This window comes from Heterodontus francisci, chromosome 49 (assembly GCF_036365525.1).
Source record: "Heterodontus francisci isolate sHetFra1 chromosome 49, sHetFra1.hap1, whole genome shotgun sequence".
Taxonomy (NCBI): domain Eukaryota; kingdom Metazoa; phylum Chordata; class Chondrichthyes; order Heterodontiformes; family Heterodontidae; genus Heterodontus; species Heterodontus francisci.
In genome coordinates this window covers 9,188,022-9,212,124 of record NC_090419.1, presented here as the reverse complement: position 1 = coordinate 9,212,124, position 24,103 = coordinate 9,188,022, and the positions used below count along the sequence as shown (strand labels likewise).

The following is a 24,103-nucleotide window of genomic DNA, read 5'->3' as shown; positions in this document are numbered from 1 at the left end:
ATCGAGGGGTTCGGGGGGTTTACATATAGAATAACAGATACCCGGGAGTGAGTGACAGACTGGAATCTAATCGAGGGGTTCGGGGGGTTTACATATAGAATAACAGATACCCGGGAGTGAGTGACAGACTGGAATCTAATCGAGTGGTTCGGGGGGTTTATATATAGAATAACAGATACCCGGGAGTGAGTTACAGACTGGAATCTGATTGAGGGGTTCGAGGGGATTTATATATAGAATAACAGATACCCGGGAGTGAGTTACAGACTGGAATCTGATCGAGGGGTTCGGGGGGATTTATATATAGAATAACAGATACCCGGGAGTGAGTTACAGACTGGAATCTGATCGAGGGGTTCGGGGGGATTTATATATAGAATAACAGATACCCGGGAGTGAGTTACAGACTGGAATCTGATCGAGGGGTTCGGGGGGATTTATATATAGAATAACAGATACCCGGGAGTGAGTTACAGACTGGAATCTAATCGAGGGGTTCGGGGGGGTTTATATATAGAATAACAGATACCCGGGAGTGAGTTACAGACTGGAATCTAATCGAGGGGTTCGGGGGGATTTATATATAGAATAACAGATACCCGGGAGTGAGTTACAGACTGGAATCTAATCGAGGGGTTCGGGGGGATTTATATATAGAATAACAGATACCCGGGAGTGAGTTACAGACTGGAATCTAATCGAGGGGTTCGGGGGGTTTATATATAGAATAACAGATACCCGGGAGTGAGTTACAGACTGGAATCTAATCGAGGGGTTCGGGGGGGGTTTATATATAGAATAACAGATACCCGGGGGTGAGTTACAGACTGGAATCTAATCGAGGGGTTCGGGGGGGGTTTATATATAGAATAACAGATACCCGGGGGTGAGTTACAGACTGGAATCTAATCGAGGGGTTCGGGGGGGGGTTTATATATAGAATAACAGATACCCGGGGGTGAGTTACAGACTGGAATCTAATCGAGGGGTTCGGGGGGTTTATATATAGAATAACAGATACCCAGGAGTGAGTTACAGACTGGAATCTAATCGCGGGGTTCGGGGGGGTTTATATATAGAATAACAGATACCCGGGAGTGAGTTACAGACTGGAATCTAATCGAGGGGTTCGGGGGGTTTATATATAGAATAACAGATACCCGGGAGTGAGTTACAGACTGGAATCTAATCGAGGGGTTCGGGGGGGGTTTATATATAGAATAACAGATACCCAGGAGTGAGTTACAGACTGGAATCTAATCGAGGGGTTCGGGGGGTTTATATATAGAATAACAGATACCCAGGAGTGAGTTACAGACTGGAATCTAATCGAGGGGTTCAGGGGATTGCAGGTATATCTAGAATAAGGGATAGAGAATCACAACAGGCTGTTTGCAGAGTTTTACGCAGTGAAGTCTTTAATAGAATTTAACAGTGCTCCATATAAGATATCGAATACTTTATTGGATTACTTCATGTACAAACACAAGGTCATTCCATTGATCATGAAGTAACCACCAATGTGAGATATGAAGAACTTTCAGAAAAGGGTGGTGGGGGATGGGGGCGAGAGAGAGGGCAAGGAGTTTGATAATCCGTGTTAATTTCTGTGCACAGATTCCTCTCCTGCCCCCCAACCCCCATGTCCGCCCGCCCCATTCCCCACCCCCCCTTCCCATTAAGACGTGCAAATATTTTTTCGAAGTAAACCACTGACACATTTGCCAGTGTGTATTCCTTCAAGAACACGACGGACACTCTGACAATCCACACAGCACAGTTTAGCGGGACGTATCGGCAGTAACGCACTGCAGGCCTGGCCGCTGGTCAGCCTCCAGTGCAAACGGGGATGCAATCTACCTCGGCTGCAATCTCCAACTCCTGAAAGGGGGTCGCGCGCAAATTTCCCAGTGTGTTCTTTACCCCTTAATGCCCCTATTGGGGGGTGGAGGGGGGGCAGGCTGAATATGCCAGCTGGGAATGTCTTGCCCCCTCTGTTACGTAAGCCCGTAACCCATTCCCACCAAACAAGCAAGACAGCCTTACGACTGCGTCCCCTCTGGGGAGCTGGCACCGGGCCACCCCGTTTGAGTCGAAGTTGGTTGTCGCCAAGGCCCATCTACTTGGCCGATCGACTCTCTTCTTTCGCTGTTGTCCATGGCAATGGTTTGCCTGACAGAGTGATCCAAGACAGGCCAGAATGAGCGGCTATCACCAGTTCATATACAGGAATAAGTCTGTGAGCTTCCACAATACAATCATCGCAAGAAAAGACAACTTTACAGAATTGCATACAGTCCACAGGTAGGCATACACTTCCTCAAATAATATTTACAACCAAGAGGTTGGGGCTGGAATGTCCATCTCATTGATTTACAATGTGCAGCAGATAGACGGACGTGGGTTGGGTCAATAGCCCAAAATAAATCCCAGTGAATGTGACCGTTTCCTTATGTCTATTGAACTGGGTAAACCTGGACATTAAATGGTTGGCACCACTGGTTCTCTAAGCTCGTATATCTTGTCTGTTTTTGATACCCAATCACACTCAAAATACATCGAAATGTTTTCTTGATGACTGCAGGGCAAATTGAGTTGACTTGGACTGGGCTAGATTGGGTTGTTGGGTTCTGTTGGGCTGGGCTGGGTTGGGTTCTGTTGTGTTGGGGCATGTTGAGTTGTTGGCTTGCTTTGAGTAGTTGGGTTGGGGTTCTGCTGGGTTAGGTTGAGTTCTGTTGAGCTGGATTGGGTTCTGTTGTGCTGGGGCGTATTGAGTAGTTGGGTTGGGTTGAATTGGTTGGAGCTTTTTTCAACTGTGCTGGGCTAGATTGGTTGGTTGGGGTTTGTTCAATTGGGTTGGGTTATCTTGGACTTATTTGAATTATTGCATAGGATATGTATAGGGTTAGATTTGGTTGGCCTGTTGTTGAATTGGCTAATCTGGGTTGCATTGGTAAATTGAGTGGAGTTACATTGAGCTGGGCTGGACAGTAGAATCTTGTTTTACACAGCATTTCAATTTGGCACCTCAGTGTCCAAGATATGTGACTTCTTCTTTAAATGTGGGCATTGTAAGTGCTAAAAAAAAAAAAATTAGGGTAAAACCATTGTTAAAAGGAAGAGGAATTTCATGTGTTAATATCACCATTGGTAATGTCTGGAGAATTAACGGGTTGAAGGTTATGACGGGGGCAGTGTGTGTGGGGGAAATTGGGATCGACCAAAAAGGGAGGGGCTAAACCTTTCACCTTCCATGCGAAGTGGATGGTTCCTATCTGACAGTCACTCCAGCCTCAATAACAGTGCCAGTTTTCAAAGGAATATAGGCAGAGATTGCACAAAGGGGCACTTACCACAAGGGTTCAAAGGGACACTTAACTACGATATAAGGCAGTGTGCATAACATTACAACCACTGGGATACACAAGGGCAGCTAGAATCTCAGCATAGATACACTCAGTACTATTCAAGTGATACTAAGAGAAGTGTCCCAGAAGCTGGTATAGAAAACGTACCCCTTTAATCTTCCTGATCCTTTGAACAGCTATCAAAGACGGGCTAGAACCTACCTTAGATTGGTTTCTTAGGAAGACGTTTTCCAAAACTTTCTTCTCGCATTCCTCCTAAGTTGTGATACTGCCCTTTCCTACACGCTCTCCCTCCTCCTTCACATCTTGGCCGCCTGGGGACCGGAGACAAACCTCACAACCCTCGAGTCGAGCTCGCTCTTTGCCTCCAGTCTGTGGCACTCCTCCCCGGTCACATCACGCCCCCCCCACCCCCTCCACTCCCCTGCACCTTTCTTCTTGCACTTAACAACTGAGCCTGCCAACAGCTGACTGCTAGCTCATTCCACTGGCTGGCCTCGGGGGGAATGCAAAGGGTTAACTTTCCCAGGGCCGGCGTTCAGCTTAGCCGATGCGATCAACGGGAATGAACTGCAACGCGGGTAAGTGTGACCTAGAGCTTCCATTACGATGCCCAGCTGCATTAGGATTCAAACTTCAGGTGACTGAGCCGACGCCTTCCATTGCTCAAGAATTTAGCACCAATGGTTGTCAGTTTATTGGGTGTGGGCAGCGGTGGGAGGGGGGTGCAGGTGGAGGGGTTGAATTTCGGCTCAACGGGAACAGGGTCAAAGACCGTCCAATCCCTTGAGTGACGAGAGATTGAGAGGACTCAAACTTGAGGGCCAGAATTGAGAGTCAAAACAGATTGATCGATTTCCGTAGGCTTTGTGGAAACAAGGCGGGCAAGATGGAGTTGAGCAGCAGGTCAGCTGTGCCACAACTTGAGGGGCTGAATGGCCTCCTGTTTCTACCTTCCCGGCTCCTACGGGAGCCAGTCTCCACCCCACCATCACCACCGCAACAAGCAGAGGTTGCACCAGGGTCGGGCCCCGATTCACTTCTCACCAGCTTCTGGGACACGGACAGCGGACTCCATTACGATAACAGTGCTATTTTGCCCAATCACGTTGACCGATTTTTGATACAGAACCAACGGATGATACATTACACAGTATATTTACATTGAACAATTGGCTAAACCAGGGGATGGAGACCAGGGCGGGGGGGTGGGGAGTGCTGAAAAATAATCTCCCTTGGGCTCCTGTTACTCCATCAGGAGAGTTAGCAATGTGGTGGGGGCCACATCAATGCTTTGATCTCGATCTGTGTCGAGCTTTGCTCCATTGGCAAGATTTCCATCCGATCCTGCATATAACACCCAGAGCCTCCGGTCTTTCCATTACTACGGGTACTGGTCTCCAAGCAACCAGGGCTTCTTGTGCCTCTATCGCAACAGGCACCACCCTTAGGATTACCAGCCCTCTGGGATTGCCCTGGTCTATTGGATTGGAGGCGGAGAACAGGCTGTTTGACATCCTGCTAGGAATCGTCCAAATGATGCATGTGGCAGAAGCCTGTCTGCTGTTCCATTGGCGTAACAGTGTAAGGACGGCCGGCAATGGCGGGAGCGTGTGTGTGTGGGGACAATCGGGAAAAGAACCAGCGAGTTGTTGTGATCTGGAACGCGCTGCCTGAAAGGGCGGTGGAAGCAGATTCAATAGTAACTTTCAAAAGGGGGAATTGGAGAAATAGTGGAAGGGGAGAAATTTACAGGGACGTGGGGGAAAGAGCTGGGGGGTGGGGGAGGAGTACGGGATTAATTTGGTTGGTCTTTCAAAGGGCCAGCACAGAGAGGAAGGGCCAAATGGCTTCCTTCTGTGATGTACTGCACTTGAACGCCGCCTTGCCTGGTCAAACAGCCTCTTCCGTGCCCCCGCTGTGATTTTCCCGGTAGTAAGAGTCCTGGAGATTAGTTTGGATACTCCAGGGCATTCCTGGAGGTTGCCGACGAAATGAATGGATTGCAGACCCCACCCCACCACAAGGCTTTCGGCTGGCTCAGATTGCCCCGCGATTGGGCCTCACTGAGTGTCCCATCCCACCGGAATCCAGGGGGATTATTTTTCTCTTAAATAGATATATATATTTATATATAGAACGAGTTGGCATAAAATGACGTTACATGCGTTGGTCTGTCCCTCTCGGACACTATTGCTGTGAAAAGTCAGTCTTTGCTCCAGAGGGCGGCGGGAGATTTTGGACAACCGACTTCATTCCCAGCAACGGGCCAGCACTGTTGCTTTGCAAGCTGAAAGTTGGAATGGGGGAGGAAGGGAAGGAAGGAGAGACAGGAGCAGTGGGGAAAGGGCAGGCTGCGAGGGCGGGAAGGAGAGAAGGGGAGGGTAAGGGAGGGAAGAGGGGGAGAGAGGAAGGGGGTAGAGGGCAAGGGATGTTGGGAGAACGGGACAGCGAGGGAGTGGGGTAGAGGGAAGGAGAGATAGAGGGAGGGATGGGGTAGAGGGAAGGAGAGATAGAGGAGGACATTGAGAGAGGGAGGGATGGAGTGAGAGGGAGGGGCTCTCTCAGTCAGAGAAGAGACTAACGAAGGATTTTCTCAGGTTGCGGATTGTCTCAGCCTTGACTTCGTCGTGACTAAGGCTTGTACGAGGCAGCAGCGTTTCTGGAATGTTGAATGTATTTGTCAGAGACTGTGATTTGCTGCAGAATAATATGGAAGGATTACTATTAAAGCACGTGAGGCAACTTTAAGTTGTCTTTGTTTCATACCACACATGAGGTCCCGTTCAGCAAGAGCAGGGGGGAATGCTGTGGCGTTTGTTAATTAAATATAGCATCTTAAAGGGGGCACGGTCCTTGTCCAGTCAGTAGGGGGAAGCAGCACACTACAGATCTCATTGCAACCAATAGAGTATCTCTCCCTTTACACACTCAAACCTCCAGTATTGAGGGAGCGCCGCACTGTCAGAGGGTCAGTACCGAGGGCGTGCCGCAACGTCGGAGGGTCAGTACTGAGGGAGTGCCTCACTGTCAGAGGGTCAGTACCAAGGGCGTGCCGCAACGTCGGAGGGTCAGTACTGAGGGAGTGCCTCACTGTCAGAGGGTCAGTACCAAGGGCGTGCCGCAACGTCGGAGGGTCAGTACTGAGGGAGTGCCGCACTGTCGGAGGGTCAGTACCGAGGGCGTGCCGCACCGTCGGAGGGTCAGTACTGAGGGAGTGCCTCACTGTCAGAGGGTCAGTACCAAGGGCGTGCCGCAACGTCGGAGGGTCAGTACTGAGGGAGTGCCGCACTGTCGGAGGGTCAGTACCGAGGGCGTGCCGCACCGTCGGAGGGTCAGTACTGAGGGAGTGCCTCACTGTCAGAGGGTCAGTACCAAGGGCGTGCCGCAACGTCGGAGGGTCAGTACTGAGGGAGTGCCGCACTGTCGGAGGGTCAGTACCGAGGGCGTGCCGCACCGTCGGAGGGTCAGTACTGAGGGAGTGCCGCACCGTCGGAGGGTCAGTACTGAGGGAGTGCCGCACTGTCGGAGGGTCAGTACTGAGGGAGTGTCGCAACGTCGGAGGGTCACTACTGAGGGAGTGCTGCACTGTCGGAGGGTCAGTACTGAGGGAGTGCTGCACTGTCGGAGGGTCAGTACTGAGGGAGTGCCGCACCGTCGGAGGGTCAGTACTGAGGGAGTGCCGCACCGTCGGAGGGTCAGTACTGAGGGAGTGCCGCACCGTTGGAGGGTCAGTACTGAGGGAGTGCCGCAACGTCGGAGGGTCAGTACTGAGGGAGTGCCGCACCGTCGGAGGGTCAGTACTGAGGGAGTGTCGCAACGTCGGAGGGTCACTACTGAGGGAGAGCCGCACTGTCGGAGGGTCAGTACTGAGGAAGCGCCGCACTGTCGGAGGGTCAGTACTGAGGGAGAGCCGCACTGTCGGAGGGTCAGTACTGAGGGAGAGCCGCACTGTCGGAGGGTCAGTACTGAGGGAGCGCCGCACTGTCGGAGGGTCAGTTCTGAGGGAGCGCCGCACTGTCGGAGGGTCAGTTCTGAGGGAGCGCCGCACTGTCGGAGGGTCAGTTCTGAGGGAGCGCCGCACTGTCGGAGGGTCAGTTCTGAGGGAGCGCCGCACTGTCGGAGGGTCAGTTCTGAGGGAGCGCCGCACTGTCGGAGGGTCAGTTCTGAGGGAGCGCCGCACTGTCGGAGGGTCAGTTCTGAGGGAGCGCCGCACTGTCGGAGGGTCAGTTCTGAGGGAGCGCCGCACTGTCGGAGGGTCAGTTCTGAGGGAGCGCCGCACTGTCGGAGGGTCAGTACTGTGGGAGATCCGCACTGTCGGAGTTTAGAACCAGGTTCTGTCAAACCAACCCCATCAGCAACGTGTTGAGGGTGGGGCCTGGTCTTTATTACGTTGGGCGGGGCTGAATCGCACATCCAATCACTTGTGCTCATTTTACCATTGGGTTACCCAGTTAACGAATCAGAGGCGCCCACTCAAGAGGGCTGGAGGCAGCTTGACCAATTGGAGTGTGTTGATGGGGGAAGGGGGCAGTGGGAACTCCGGACAATCACCCAGTCCATGAAGGGGTAGGGGAGGGGCAAGCTCCCGAGGGGAATCCCGTCACTGTCACGTCACCTGTCGTTGTAACCTGAGTCAGATTCCAGGAGGGGTCCGAGAGGAACCTTCCAGAACCAAGGCTCCCTTGAAAAACCCCTATGCCGAGTTCAAAAATCGACTGAGATATCACGTGTGGTAGGGAAACGGATTCCACAATGCTTTACAACAAGGTACAGAGTTTGGTTCGTAGGTTTCGGTGGAGTGGGGAACGGGGGGATCTGGGACGCCCCCCACCCCAAGGTTTAGTGGAGAAGGGAAAGCTCTCCCAAGGTCAGGCTGACATACAGACCATCATCGCTGAGAACGGACAGGGTCTTCAGGTGCTAGTCCGGCTGCGGCCCTCATCCCTTCACCCCCTCACCAGTCATGGGTTAGGCTGGGCGAGCCGAGGCAGTCGAAGAGCATTCGATCCAACAGACGACCGAATGCTGAGGGGCCGCACGTTGTTGGGAGCCCCCTTAAAATGTTTGCGAGCCCTGGGGAAATGGGAGACCGGACCGCTTCTACAATTGGATTCCACGTCGGGACCCAGAATCCAACTGCGTAGGCCTCAGGCTCATGTACGCACCACCCCCTTCCCCTTCCCCTTCCCCCTGGCACCTAGGACACAGACTCTGTATATTGTCACAACACATCAGCTCCACCCCTGTGTCTTCAGATCAAGTACTTATTTATCAAACTGAGACAACTCCACACGAGGTGGTGAGGAAGGGGGAGCTGAGAGAGAGGGGACTGAGAGACACCAGTCAGTGTACAGATATCACCCTGAGAGAGAGGGGACTGAGAGACACCAGTCAGGGTACAGATATCACCCTGAGAGAGAGGGGACTGAGAGACACCAGTCAGTGTACAGATATCACCCTGAGAGAGAGGGGACTGAGAGACACCAGTCAGTGTACAGATATCACCCTGAGAGAGAGGGGACTGAGAGACACCAGTCAGTGTACAGATATCACCCTGAGAGAGAGGGGACTGAGAGACACCAGTCAGTGTACAGATATCACCCTGAGAGAGAGGGGACTGAGAGACACCAGGCAGTGTACAGATATCACCCTGAGAGAGAGGGGACTGAGAGACACCAGTCAGTGTACAGATATCACCCTGAGAGAGAGGGACTGAGAGACACCAGTCAGTGTACAGATATCTCCCCGAGAGAGAGGGGACTGAGAGACACCAGTCAGTGTACAGATATCACCCTGAGAGAGAGGGGACTGAGAGACACCAGTCAGTGTACAGATATCACCCTGAGAGAGAGGGACTGAGAGACACCAGTCAGTGTACAGATATCTCCCCGAGAGAGAGGGGACTGAGAGACACCAGTCAGTGTACAGATATCTCGAGGTTCACTGATGTGGGACCTCACCTCTTGTAATTATACATTGACTGATTGAGCCAGGGTGCCGATGCTTATCGGGCTGATACAGTGGCTCCCGAGGGGGATTTTGCATTAATAATAACAGACGCACATCTGCCAGCTTCAGTTGCCGGGCGCTTGATGTCATCGGAGGGGCGACGGGAAACCACGGGGATGGCAGAGCAACGTAACGGAAATCAGCGCCACGCACAGAAAGTGAGTTGGGTGGAGGGAAGATGGTGCGGGGAGGGGAGTGGGGCATAGCTGGCGAAGGGCCTGTGTGGGGCATCCCCTGGGCTGGCAGCAGGCTAGATATTTCTCTCATTGACTGCTCCTCATCCTCCAAGACCCACACACATACCTCAGGACCAGTTCCAACCCTAAAATGGCGACTGGGGTCCCTATTGATGTCAAGGGATGCCCGATTTCCACACTGCCAGGGTAAGTTGGCGGGGGAGTTGGGGGGGGGGTAAGGCCTGTTTTGAGGCCCTACTGAACGGCCATGGCCAGGCGAAGGCAGGAACCAGGCCGAGCCGGGTCCAGCTAGGCCCAACTAGGCTTCACTAGCCTGAACCAGGCCGAGCCAGGCCCAACTAGGCTTCACCAGCCTGAACCAGGCCGAGCCGGGCCCAGCGAGGCCCAACTAGTCTTCACTAGACTGAACCGGGCCGAGCCGGGCCCAATTAGGCTTCACTAGCCTGAACCAGGCCCAACTAGGCTTCACTAGCCTGAACCAGGCCGAGCTGGGCTCAACTAGGCTTCACTCACCTGAACCAGGCCCAGCTAGGCGCAACTAGGCTTCACTAGCCTGAACCAGGCCGAGCTGGGCTCAACTAGGCTTCACTCGCCTGAGCCGGGCCTAGCGAGGCCCAACTAGGCTTTACTAGCCTGAACCGGGCCGAGCCGGGCCCAGCGAGGCCCAACTGGGCTCCACTCGCCTGAACCAGGCCACTCTAGGCTGCACCAGCCCACAGTAGGCCGAAGCCTAGCCAGTAAAATGATGCTTACTTCATTTGCGGATGAGGTGCCGGTGCATCTTGCTGCGGTGCCTTTGGAAGAGCTGGGGGCTTCTGCTGGATGGGCGGTCTGCCCTGCGGTTGGCCGGGGCCCATCGGCCCTTGCCCTTGCCCCTGGACCACGGGCCTGGGCTGCTGGGTGGTGGGCGGCGCCTGCCTGGACTGCTGCTGCTGCTGCTGGGACCCGGGTCCCCTCTGCTGGGGCGGCGCCACCTGGGCTTGGCGCTGGGTCGGCTGGCTCCCCGGGCCTCCTTGCCTCTGCGGCCCTCCTTGACCCGGTTGCCGGGGGTGCTGGACCTGTTGGCTCCCGGGGCCCGACTGGCGATGAGGCTGGCCGGGGGTGGGTCCCGGGGGTTTCGGCTGCTGCTGGACCCCCGACGAGGGCTGACGCTGCTGCTGCTGCTGGGCCCCAGTTCCCGGTTGGCGCTGGTGCTGGGGGGAATGTTGGCCGGCCAGGCCCGGCTGCCGCGGTATCTGGGGTGACCCCTGGCCGCTGGCGTGCCTCTGTTGCTGCGGCGACGGCTGGCTTGGTGTCCGGGGCGGCTGCGGAGGCCCCTGGCGTTGCTGCTGATGCTGCTGGACGGGTTGACCCACGGGGCTCAGCTGGCGCTGGATGGGCGGAGGAGGCTGGGCAGAGGGGCTGATCGGCCTCTGCTGGTGGCCGGAGGGACTGCCGGACTGCGGGCTCAGGCCTTGGATCTGCTGGCCCTGCGGAGGAGGCCTCTGGTGTGAGGGAGGGCCTTGGCGTTGGGGCTGATGGCCGGTGGGTTGTTGAGGGCCTCCTGTAATTAAAGAAAAACAACAGTCATCATAAAATCAGAAACCAAGGAACAGGAGGAGGCCATTCAGCCCCTCTCGAGCCTGTTGCACAGGAACAGGAGGAGGCCATTCAGCCCCTCTCGAGCCTGTTACACAGGAACAGGAGGAGGCCCATTCAGCCTCTCCTCGAGCCTGTTACACAGGAACAGGAGGAGGCCATTCAGCCCCTCCTCGAGCCTGTTACACAGGAACAGGAGGAGGCCATTCAGCCCCTCTCGAGCCTGTTACACAGGAACTGGAGGAGGCCATTCAGCCCCTCCTCGAGCCCGTTACACAGGAACAGGAGGAGGCCCATTCAGCCTCTCCTCGAGCCTGTTACACAGGAACAGGAGGAGGCCATTCAGCCCCTCTCGAGCCTGTTACACAGGAACAGGAGGAGGCCATTCAGCCCCTCCTCGAGCCTGTTACACAGGAACAGGAGGAGGCCCATTCAGCCTCTCCTCGAGCCTATTACACAGGAACAGGAGGAGGCCATTCAGCCCCTCTCGAGCCTGTTACACAGGAACAGGAGGAGGCCATTCAGCCCCTCCTCGAGCCTGTTACACAGGAACAGGAGGAGGCCATTCAGCCCCTCCAGCCTGTTCCGCAATTCAGTCAGACCGTGGCTGATCTGTATTTTAACTCCATTTCCCCGCCTTGGTTCCCTAACCCTTAATCCACTCACTCAACTACAATCTATCAATCTCTGGTTTGAAATTCCCAATTGACCCCCGCCCGGCCTCGACAGCTTTCTGGGAGGAAAAGAGAGTTCCAGATTTCCACTCCCCCTTTGTGTGAAGAAGTGCTTCCTCACATCACCCCCTGAACGGCCTGGCTCGGATTTTAAGGTTCTGCCCCCTTGTTCTGGACTCCCCCCACCAGAGAAAATAGTTTCTCTCTATCAACCCGATCGAATCCTTTAATCATCTTAAACCCCTCGATTAGATCACCCCCTTAATCTTCTACACTCGAGGGGGGATACGGGCCCAGTCTGTGTAACCCGTCCTCGTTACTTAACCCCTTTCACCGCGGAATCTTGCTGGTGAATTTGCATTGAACCCCCCCCTCCCCGCCACCCCCCTCCGAGGCTAATATATCCTCCCCCGAGGCCCAGAATGGAACGCAGCTGCTCCCGATGAGGAGCTGAGCCCGAGCTTTGTGCCACAGTAACTGCAACGTGACTCCTGCCCTTCCGATCCCTGTGCTCAGCGATGTGTTTCTCCCCACACACGCACACGGGCGTGGAACGCCGCGGGGGTTTGGGGGAGGGGGGGGGGGTGGAGATGGCGGGGCGTTACCTTGCGGCGGAGGTCGCTGCTGGGGCTGGGGTCCTGGCGGCAGTCCGGGACTCTGTCGTGGTGGAACCTGGCCTGGCATCATATGTGGAGCCATCTGCAAAGAGGGGGAAAGGGTAGAACGCAGAGGTAAAAGAATGGTGAGGCTGCGGGGGAGCCGGGAAACTCCAGCGCCATATGTCAATCAACTACCCCTCTACTCAACGAGGAATAGCTCCGCGCATTTACCGAACCATCCCAGAAATATCCCAAAGCTTACACCCCACGCCCAAAATTATCACAGGATTTTACAAAGCCCGAGCAAGGAGAGGGTCTGTCTCCACTGACATGCTGCAGAACCGCCAAGTAGTCAGCGGGAGGAATGATTAGAGGCAACACTACGGCAAGAGTCCAATTTGAAAGGGGCTACAGGAAGGGACAGGCCTGGGGGGGGGGGGGTCCATACACAAGCCTTCGAAGATGGCGGGACACGATGAAAAGTTGTTCTAAAAAAAAACTGGGCGGGCCCCAGCAGGAGGATGGTGTCCAGCTCCGGGCCCCGCACTTTAGGAAGGATGTCGAGGCCTCGGAGAGGGTGCGGAGGAGATTTACCGGAACGGTCCCAGGGACGAGGGACTCCAGTTAATGCGGAGAGACTGGGAGAAGCTGGGATTGTTCTCCTTAGAGCAGAGAAGGTTAAGAGGAGATTTAATCGGGGCGTTCAGAATCAGGAAGGGTTTCGATGGAGTAAATCAGGAGAAACTGTTCCCAGTGGCGGGAGGGTCGGTAACCAGAGGGACACAGATTGAAGATAATCGGGAAAAGAACGAGAGGGGGAGAGGAGGAGAATGTTTTTTGATGCAGTGAGTTGTTGTGATCTGGAACGCGCTGCCTGAAAGGGCGGTGGAAGCAGATTCAATAGTAACTTTCAAAAGGGGAATTGGAGAAATACTGGAAGGGGAAAAATTTACAGGAATGTTGGGATAGAGCAGGAGGTCAGTAGGACTATTTCAAAAGCTCTTTCAAAGAGCCAGCACAGACACGATGGGCCGAATGGACTCCTTTTACACAGTAAGATTCCATGATGCTACCATCCCATCTTTACCTGAGGCTGCTGAGCTGCAGTGGGCCTCACTGGAGACGGGATGGCTGCCCTGGGCAGTACTTGACTCATTTTGGCCACCACTAGCTCGGCAATTAGGTACTTGTCCTCCTCCTGGTGTTCACCAATGAGAGGCATCGCACAGTCCATCACCTGGGGGGAAACAGCAACACAACATCAGCTGGGAGCGCGGCTGGCCAAGGAAAGGCCAAACATCTTGGTCAGTTTCCCTTCTCGCCTCGGGGTGGGAAGGTCGTGGGGCTGAGCCCCGTAATTCAGGTCCGACACACCCTCAGTGCCAGTACTGAGTGAGTGCCACGCTGTCGGAAGGTCAGTACTGAGGGAGGGCCGCACTGTCGGAGGGTCAGTACTGAGGGAGCGTCGCACTGTCGGAGGGTCAGTACTGAGGGAGTGCCACACTGTTGGAAGGTCAGTACTGAGGGAGCGCCGCACTGTCGGAGGGTCAGTACTGAGGGAGTGCCACGCTGTCGGAGGGTCAGTACTGAGGGAGCGCCGCACTGTCGGAGGGTCAGTACCGAGGGAGCGTCGCACTGTCGGAGGGTCAGTACTGAGGGAGCGTCGCACTGTCGGAGGGTCAGTACTGAGGGAGCGCCGCACTGTCGGAGGGTCGGTACTGAGGGAGCGCCGCACTGTCGGAGGGTCAGTACTGAGGGAGCGCCGCACTGTCGGAGGGTCAGTACTGAGGGAGCGCCGCACTGTCGGAGGGTCGGTACTGAGGGAGCGCCGCACTGTCGGAGGGTCAGTACTGAGGGAGCGCCGCACTGTCGGAGGGTCAGTACTGAGGGAGCGCCGCACTGTCGGAGGGTCGGTACTGAGGGAGCGTCGCACTGTCGGAGGGTCAGTACTGAGGGAGCGCCGCACTGTCGGAGGGTCAGTACTGAGGGAGTGCCGCACAGTTGGAGGGTCAGTACTGAGGGAGTGCCGCACTGTCGGAAGTGGGGAGGAGACGGTGGCATACTGTTAATGTAGCTGAACTAATAAACCAGAGGCCCAGGTTAATGCCCTGGGGTCACGGTTTCAAATCCCACCACAGCGGCTGGTGGAATTTCAATTCAATTAATTAATTAAACTGGTGCATTCTCCGTGGCAACGCCTCTACCAATCAGAGGTCACTTGCCAATCACTCAGCACTCCAGCACTCTCTTCTCATACGTTGCAAGTTGCTGTTTTTCCCTTATGTTGGTATTCTTGCAGATTGTCCTCATGAGTGCAAGACAAAGAGCTTCAACAACATGTCTCTATTTTCGGCAATACTCAAATTCAAAAAATCTGGAACTGAAATCGAGTCTCAGTTTCACGGTACCATTACTATCATCGATTGTCGTAAAAACCCATCTGGTTCACTAATGTCCTTCAGGGAAGGAAATCTGCTGTCCTTACCCGGTCTGGCCTACATGTGACTCCAGACCCACAGCAATGTGGTTAACTCTTAACCACCTTTTGAAATGGCCAAGAGACACTCAGCTGTCAAGGGCAATTCGGAATGGGCAATAAATGCTGCCCACTTCCCATCAAAAAATTAAAAAAATCCCTCACATACCCACCATCTCCCCATATCCCTCACTCCCCACCTACCCACCTTCTCCCCATATCCCTCAATCCCCACCTACCCACCTTCTCCCCATATCCCTCACTCCCCACCTACCCACCTTCTCCCCATATCCCTCACTCCCCACCTACCCACCTTCTCCCCGTATCCCTCATTCCCCACCTACCCACCTTCTCCCCGTATCCCTCACTCCCCACCTACCCACCTTCTCCCCATATCCCTCAATCCCCACCTACCCACCTTCTCCCCGTATCCCTCACTCCCCACCTACCCACCTTCTCCCCATATCCCTCACTCCCCACCTACTCACCATCTCCCCGTATCCCTCACTCCCCACCTACCCACCTTCTCCCCCTATCCCTCACTCCCCACCTACCCACCTTCTCCCCGTATCCCTCACTCCCCACCTACCCACCTTCTCCCCATATCCCTCACTCCCCACCTACTCACCATCTCCCCGTATCCCTCACTCCCCACCTACCCACCTTCTCCCCCTATCCCTCACTCCCCACCTACCCACCTTCTCCCCATATCCCTCACTCCCCACCTGCCCACCTTCTCCCCGTATCCCTCACCCCCACCTACCCACCTTCTCCCCCTATCCCTCACTCCCCACCTACCCACCTTCTCCCCATATCCCTCAATCCCACCTACCCACCTTCTCCCCATATCCCTCAATCCCCACCTACCCACCTTCTCCCCATATCCCTCAATCCTCACCTACCCACCATCTCCCCATATCCCTCACTCCCACCTACCCACCTTCTCCCCATATCCCTCAATCCCCACCTACCCACCTTCTCCCCATATCCCTCAATCCTCACCTACCCACCATCTCCCCATATCCCTCACCCCCACCTACCCACCTTCTCCCCATATCCCTCAATCCCCACCTACCCACCTTCTCCCCATATCCCTCAATCCCCACCTACCCACCTTCTCCCCATATCCCTCAATCCTCACCTACCCACCATCTCCCCATATCCCTCACCCCCACCTACCCACCTTCTCCGCATATCCCTCAATCCTCACCTACCCACCATCTCCCCATATCCCTCACCCCCACCTACCCACCTTCTCCGCATATCCCTCAATCCCCACCTACCCACCTTCTCCCCATATCCCTCAATCCTCACCTACCCACCATCTCCCCATATCCCTCACCCCCACCTACCCACCTTCTCCGCATATCCCTCAATCCTCACCTACCCACCATCTCCCCATATCCCTCACCCCCACCTACCCACCTTCTCCGCATATCCCTCAATCCCCACCTACCCACCTTCTCCCCATATCCCTCAATCCTCACCTACCCACCATCTCCCCATATCCCTCACCCCCACCTATTCCCCATATCCCTCAATCCCCACCTACCCACCTTCTCCCATATCCCTCACCCGCACCTACCCACCTTCTCCCCATATCCCCCACTCCCCACCTACCCACCTTCTCCCCATATCCCTCAATCCCCACCTACCCACCATCTCCCCATATCCCTCACCCCCACCTACCCACCTTCTCCCCATATCCCTCAATCCCCACCTACCCACCTTCTCCCCATATCCCTCAATCCCCCACCTACCCACCTTCTCCCCATATCCCTCACTCCCCACCTACCCACCTTCTCCCCATATCCCCCACTCCCCACCTACCCACCTTTTCCCCATATCCCTCAGCCCCCACCTACCCACCTTCTCCCATATCCCTCACCCGCACCTACCCACCTTCTCCCCATATCCCTCACTCCCCACCTACAAACCTTCTCCCCATATCCCTCAATCCCCACCTACCCACCTTCTCCCCATATCCCTCACTCCCCACCTACAAACCTTCTCCCCAGATCCCTCAATCCCCACCTACCCACCTTCTCCCCATATCCCTCACTCCCCACCTACAAACCTTCTCCCCAGATCCCACAATCCACACCTACCCACCTTCAACCCATATCCCTCACTCCCCACCTACAAACCTTCTCCCCATATCCCTCAATCCCCACCTACCCACCTTCTCCCCATATCCCTCACTCCCCACCTACAAACCTTCTCCCCATATCCCTCAATCCCCACCTACCCACCTTCTCCCCATATCCCTCAATCCACACCTACAAACCTTCTCCCCATATCCCACAATCCACACCTACCCACCTTCTCCCCATATCCCTCGATCCCCACCTACCCACCTTCTCCCCATATCCCTCACTCCCCACCTACAAACCTTCTCCCCATATCCCTCAATCCCCACCTACCCATCTTCTCCCCATATCCCTCAATCCCCACCAACCCACCTTCAACCCATATCCCTCACTCCCCACCTACAAACCTTCTCCCCATATCCCTCAATCCCCACCAACCCACCTTCAACCCATATCCCTCACTCCCCACCTACCCACCTTCTCCCCATATCCCTCACTCCCCACCTACAAACCTTCTCCACATATCCCTCAATCCCCACCTTCTCCCCAGATCCCACCGTCACAACCTTCTCCCCATATCCCTAAATCCCCACCTTCTCCTCATAGGTGGGGGGGTATATTCGTGTGTAACAGTGAGGAGTGTGGGATATATCAGAGTGTTACAGTGAGGGGTGTGGGATATATCAGAGTGTTACAGTGAGGGGTGTGGGATATATCAGAGTGTTACAGTGAGGGGTGTGGGATATATCAGAGTGTTACAGTGAGGGGTGTGGGGTATATCAGAGTGTTACAGTGAGGGGTGTGGGGTATATCAGAGTGTTACAGTGAGGGGTGTGGGGTATATCAGAGTGTTACAGTGAGGGGTGTGGGATATATCAGAGTGTTACAGTGAGGGGTGTGGGATATATCAGAGTGTTACAGTGAGGGGTGTGGGGTATATCAGAGTGTTACAGTGAGGGGTGTGGGATATATCAGAGTGTTACAGTGAGGGGTGTGGGGTATATCAGAGTGTTACAGTGAGGGGTGTGGGATATATCAGAGTGTTACAGTGAGGGGTGTGGGATATATCAGAGTGTTACAGTGAGGGGTGTGGGGTATATCATAGTGTTACAGTGAGGGGTGTGGGATATATCAGAGTGTTACAGTGAGGGGTGTGGGGTATATCAGAGTGTTACAGTGAGGGGTGTGGGATATATCAGAGTGTTACAGTGAGGGGTGTGGGATATATCAGAGTGTTACAGTGAGGGGTGTGGGGTATATCAGAGTGTTACAGTGAGGGGTGTGGGATATATCAGAGTGTTACAGTGAGGGGTGTGGGATATATCAGAGTGTTACAGTGAGGGATATATCAGTGTTACAGTGAGGGGTGTGGGGTATATCAGAGTGTTACAGTGAGGGGTGTGGGGTATATCAGAGTGTTACAGTGAGGGGTGTGGGATATATCAGAGTGTTACAGTGAGGGGTGTGGGATATATCAGTGTTGCAGTGAGGGGTGTGGGATATATCAGAGTGTTACAGTGAGGGGTGTGAGATATATCAGACTGTTACAGTGAGGGGTGTGGGATATATCAGAGTGTTACAGTGAGGGGTGTGGGATATATCAGAGTGTTACAGTGAGGTGTGTGGGATATATCAGTGTGTTACAGTGAGGGGTGTGGGATATATCAGAGTGTTACAGTGAGGGGTGTGGGATATATCAGTGTGTTACAGTGAGGGGTGTGGGATATATCAGAGTGTTACAGTGAGGGGTGTGGGATATATCAGACTGTTACAGTGAGGGGTGTGGGATATATCAGAGTGTTACAGTGAGGGGTGTGGGATATATCAGAGTGTTACAGTGAGGGGTGTGGGATATATCAGAGTGTTACAGTGAGGGGTGTGGGATATATCAGAGTGTTACAGTGAGGGGTGTGGGATATATCAGTGTTACAGTGAGGGGTGTGGGATATATCCGAGTGTTACAGTGAGGGGTGTGGGGTATATCAGAGTGTGACAGTGAGGGGGGTGGGGTATATCAGAGTGTTACAGTGAAGAGTGTGGGATATCTCAGACTGTTACAGTGAAGAGTGTGGGATATATCAGAGTGTTACTGTGAGGGGTGTGGGGTATATCAGAGTGTTACAGTGAGGGGTGTGGGGTATATCAGAGTGTTACAGTGAGGGGTGTGGGGTATATCAGAGTGAGACAGTGAGGGGTGTGGGATATATCAGAGTGTTACAGTGAGGGATATATCAGTGTTACAGTGAGGGGTGTGGGATATATCAGAGTGTTACAGTGAGGGGTGTGGGATATATCAGAGTGTTACAGTGAGGGGTGTGGGATATATCAGAGTGTTACAGTGAGGGGTGTGGGATATATCAGAGTGTTACAGTGAGGGGTGTGGGGTATATCAGAGTGTTACAGTGAGGGGTGTGGGGTATATCAGAGTGTTACTGTGAGGGGTGTGGGGTATATCAGAGTGTTACAGTGAGGGGGGTGGGATATATCAGAGTGTTACAGTGAGGGGTGTGGGATATATCAGAGTGTTACAGTGAGGGGTGTGGGTTATATCAGACTGTTACACTGAAGAGTGTGGGATATATCAGAGTGTTACAGTGAGGGGTGTGGGATATATCAGAGTTTTACAGTGAGGGGTGTGGGATATATCAGACTGTCACAGTGAAGAGTGTGGGATATATCAGAGTGTTACATTGAGGGGTGTGGGATATATCAGAGTGTTACAGTGAGGGGTGTGGGATATATCAGATTGTTACAGTGAGGGGTGTGGGATATATCAGACTGTTACAGTGAGGGGTGTGGGGTATATCAGAGTGTTACTGTGAGGGGTGTGGGATATATCAGAGTGTTACAGTGAGGGGTGTGGGATATATCAGAGTGTTACAGTGAGGGGTGTGGGTATATCAGAGTGTTACAGTGAGGGGTGTGGGATATATCAGTGTTACTGTGAGGGGTGTGGGGTATATCAGAGTGTTATAGTGAGGGGTGTGGGATATATCAGAGTGTAACAGTGAGGGGGGTGCGGTATATCAAATTGTTACAGTGAGGGGTGTGGGATATATCAGAGTGTTACAGTGAGAGGTGTGGGATATATCACTGTGTTACAGTGAGGGGTGTGGGATATATCAGAGTGTTACTGTGAGGGGTGTGGGATATATCAGAGTGTAACAGTGAGGGGTGTGGGATATATCAGAGTGTTACAGTGAGGGGTGTGGGATATATCAGATTGTTACAGTGAGGGGTGTGGGGTATATCAGACTGTCACAGTGAAGAGTGTGGGATATATCAGTGTGTTACAGTGAGGGGTGTGGGGTATATCAGAGTGTTACAGTGAGGGGTGTGGGGTATATCAGAGTGTGACAGTGAGGGGTGTGGGATATATCAGATTGTTACAGTGAGGGGTGTGGGGTATATCAGACTGTCACAGTGAAGAGTGTGGGATATATCAGTGTGTTACAGTGAGGGGTGTGGGGTATATCAGAGTGTTACAGTGAGGGGTGTGGGGTATATCAGAGTGTTACAGTGAGGGGTGTGGGATATATCAGCGTGTTACAGTGAGGGGTGTGGGATATATCAGAGTGCAACAGTGAGGGGTGTGGGATATATCAGAGTGTTACAGTGAGGGGTGTGGGATATATCAGAGTGTTACAGTGAGGGGTGTGGGATATATCAGACTGTTACAGTGAAGAGTGTGGGATATATCAGAGTGTTACAGTGAGGGGTGTGGGATATATCAGAGTGTTACAGTGAGGGGTGTGGGATATATCAGAGTGTTACTGTGAGGGGTGTGGGATATATCAGAGTGTTACTGTGAGGGGTGTGGGATATATCAGAGTGTTACAGTGAGGGGTGTGGGGTATATCAGTGTTACAGTGAGGGGTGTGGGGTATATCAGATTGTTACAGTGAGGGGTGTGGGATATATCAGACTGTTACAGTGAAGAGTGTGGGATATATCAGAGTGTTACAGTGAGGGGTGTGGGATATATCAGAGTGTTACAGTGAGGGGTGTGGGATATATCAGAGTGTTACAGTGAGGGGTGTGGGTATATCAGAGTGTTACTGTGAGGGGTGTGGGGTATATCAGAGTGTTATAGTGAGGGGTGTGGGATATATCAGAGTGTAACAGTGAGGGGGGTGGGGTATATCAAATTGTTACAGTGAGGGGTGTGGGATATATCAGAGTGTTACAGTGAGAGGTGTGGGATATATCACTGTGTTACAGTGAGGGGTGTGGGATATATCAGAGTGTTACTGTGAGGGGTGCGGGATATATCAGAGTGTAACAGTGAGGGGGGTGGGGTATATCAGATTGTTACAGTGAAGAGTGTGGGATATATCAGAGTGTTACAGTGAGGGGTGTGGGATATATCAGAGTGTTACAGTGAGGGGTGTGGGATATACCAGAGTGTTACAGTGAGGGGTGTGGGATATATCAGAGTGTTACAGTGAGGAGTGTGGGATATATCAGAGTGTTACAGTGAGGGGTGTGGGATATATCAGTGTGTTACAGTGAGGGGTGTGGGATATATCAGAGTGTTACAGTGAGGGGTGTGGGATATATCAGATTGTTACAGTGAAGAGTGTGGGATATATCAGAGTGTTACAGTGAGGGGTGTGGGATATATCAGAGTGTTACAGTGAGGGGTGTGGGATATATCAGAGTGTTACAGTGAGGGGTGTGGGATATATCAGAGTGTTACAGTGAGGGGTGTGGGATATATCAGAGTGTTACAGTGAGGGGTGTGGGGTATATCAGATTGTTACAGTGAAGAGTGTGGGATATATCAGAGTGTTACAGTGAGGGGTGTGGGATATATCAGAGTGTTACAGTGAGGGGTGTGGGATATATCAGAGTGTTACAGTGAAGAGTGTGGGATATATCAGAGTGTTACAGTGAGGGGTGTGGGATATATCAGAGTGTTACAGTGAGGGGTGTGGGATATATCAGAGTGTTACAGTGAGGGGTGTGGGGTATATCAGATTGTTACAGTGAAGAGTGTGGGATATATCAGAGTGTTACAGTGAGGGGTGTGGGATATATCAGAGTGTTACAGTGAGGGGTGTGGGATATATCAGAGTGTTACAGTGAGGGGTGTGGGGTATATCAGATTGTTACAGTGAAGAGTGTGGGATATATCAGAGTGTTACAGTGAGGGGTGTGGGATATATCAGAGTGTTACAGTGAGGGGTGTGGGATATATCAGAGTGTTACAGAGAAGAGTGTGGGATATATCAGAGTGTTCCAGTGAGGGGTGTGGGATATATCAGAGTGTTACAGTGAGGGGTGTGGGATATATCAGAGTGTTACAGTGAAGAGTGTGGGATATATCAGACTGTTACAGTGAAGAGTGTGGGATATATCAGAATGTTACAGTGAGGGGTGTGGGATATATCAAAGTGTTACAGTGAGGGGTGTGGGGTATATCAGAGTGTTACAGTGAGGGGGGTGGGGTATATCAGTGTGTTACAGTGAGGGGTGTGGGGTATATCAGATTGTTACAGTGAAGAGTGTGGGATATATCAGAGTGTTACAGTGAGGGGTGTGGGATATATCAGAGTGTTACTGTGAGGGGTGTGGGGTATATCAAAGTGTTACAGTGAGGGGTGTGGGGTATATCAGAGTGTTACAGTGAGGGGGGTGGGGTATATCAGATTGTTACAGTGAGGGGTGTGGGATATATCAGAGTGTTACTGTGAGGGGTGTGGGGTATATCAGTGTGTTACAGTGAGGGGTGTGGGGTATATCAGAGTATTACAGTGAGGGGTGTGGGATATATCAGTGTTACAGTGAGGGGGGTGGGGTATATCAGATTGTTACAGTGAGGGGTGTGGGGTATATCAGAGTGTTACAGTGAGGGGTGTGGGATATATCAGTGTTACAGTGAGGGGTGTGGGGTATATTAGAGTGAGACAGTGAGGGGTGTGGGATATATCAGTGTGTTACAGTGAGGGGTGTGGGGTATATCAGTTTGTTACATTGAGGGGTGTGGGATATATCAGAGTGTTACAGAGAGGGCTGTGGGATATATCAGAATGTTACAGTGAGGGGTGTGGGATATATCAGAGTGTTACTGTGAGGGGTGTGGGTTATATCAGTGTTCCAGTGAGGGGTGTGGGATATATCAGAGTGTTACAGTGAGGGGTGTGGAGTATATCAGAGTGTTGCTGTGAGGGGTGTGGGGTATATCAGAGTGTTACAGTGAGGGGTGTGGGATATATCAGTGTTACAGTGAGGGGTGTGGGGTATATCAGAGTGTTACAGTGAGGGGTGTGGGATATATCAGAGTGTTACAGTGAGGGGTGTGGGATATATCAGACTGTTACACTGAAGAGTGTGGGATATATCAGAGTGTTACAGTGAGGGGTGTGGGATATATCAGAGTGTTACAGTGAGGGGTGTGGGGTATATCAGAGTGTTACAGTGAGGGGTGTGGGATATATCAGAGTGTTACAGTGAGGGGTGTGGGATTTATCAGAGTGTTACAGTGAGGGGTGTGGGGTATATCAGAGTGTTACAGTGAGGGGTGTGGGGTATATCAGAGTGTTACTGTGAGGGATGTGGGGTATATCAGAGTGTTACAGTGAGGGGGGTGGGATATATCAGAGTGTTACAGTGAGGGGTGTGGGATATATCAGAGTGTTACAGTGAGGGGTGTGGGATATATCAGACTGTTACAGTGAAGAGTGTGGGATATATCAGAGTGTTACATTGAGGGGTGTGGGATATATCAGAGTGTTACAGTGAGGGGTGTGGGATATATCAGATTGTTACAGTGAGGGGTGTGGGATATATCAGACTGTTACAGTGAGGGGTGTGGGGTATATCAGAGTGTTACTGTGAGGGGTGTGGGGTATATCAGATTGTTACAGTGAGGGGTGTGGGATATATCAGAGTGTTACAGTGAGGGGTGTGGGGTATATCAGAGTGTTACTGTGAGGGGTGTGGGGTATATCAGATTGTTACATGAGGGGTGTGGGATATATCAGACTGTTACAGTGAAGAGTGTGGGATATATCAGAGTGTTACAGTGAGGGGTGTGGGATATATCAGAGTGTTACAGTGAGGGGTGTGGGATATATCAGAGTGTTACAGTGAGGGGTGTGGGATAT

The 24,103-nt window shown here is 52.8% G+C and overlaps 1 protein-coding gene across 1 annotated transcript in view; it reads right to left on the bottom strand.

Moving 5' to 3' along the window:
- Positions 1 to 3,796: 3,796 nt before the first annotated feature.
- Positions 3,797 to 24,103, bottom strand: part of LOC137358281 (synapsin-1-like) — a 193,336-nt gene continuing 173,029 nt past the window's right edge. Inside the window, 4 exon segments of the mRNA XM_068024194.1 lie at positions 3,797 to 6,068; positions 10,331 to 11,120; positions 12,435 to 12,528; positions 13,516 to 13,665. Of these exon segments, the coding sequence (XP_067880295.1) occupies positions 5,933 to 6,068; positions 10,331 to 11,120; positions 12,435 to 12,528; positions 13,516 to 13,665 (1,170 nt within the window). The 3' untranslated portion in view covers positions 3,797 to 5,932.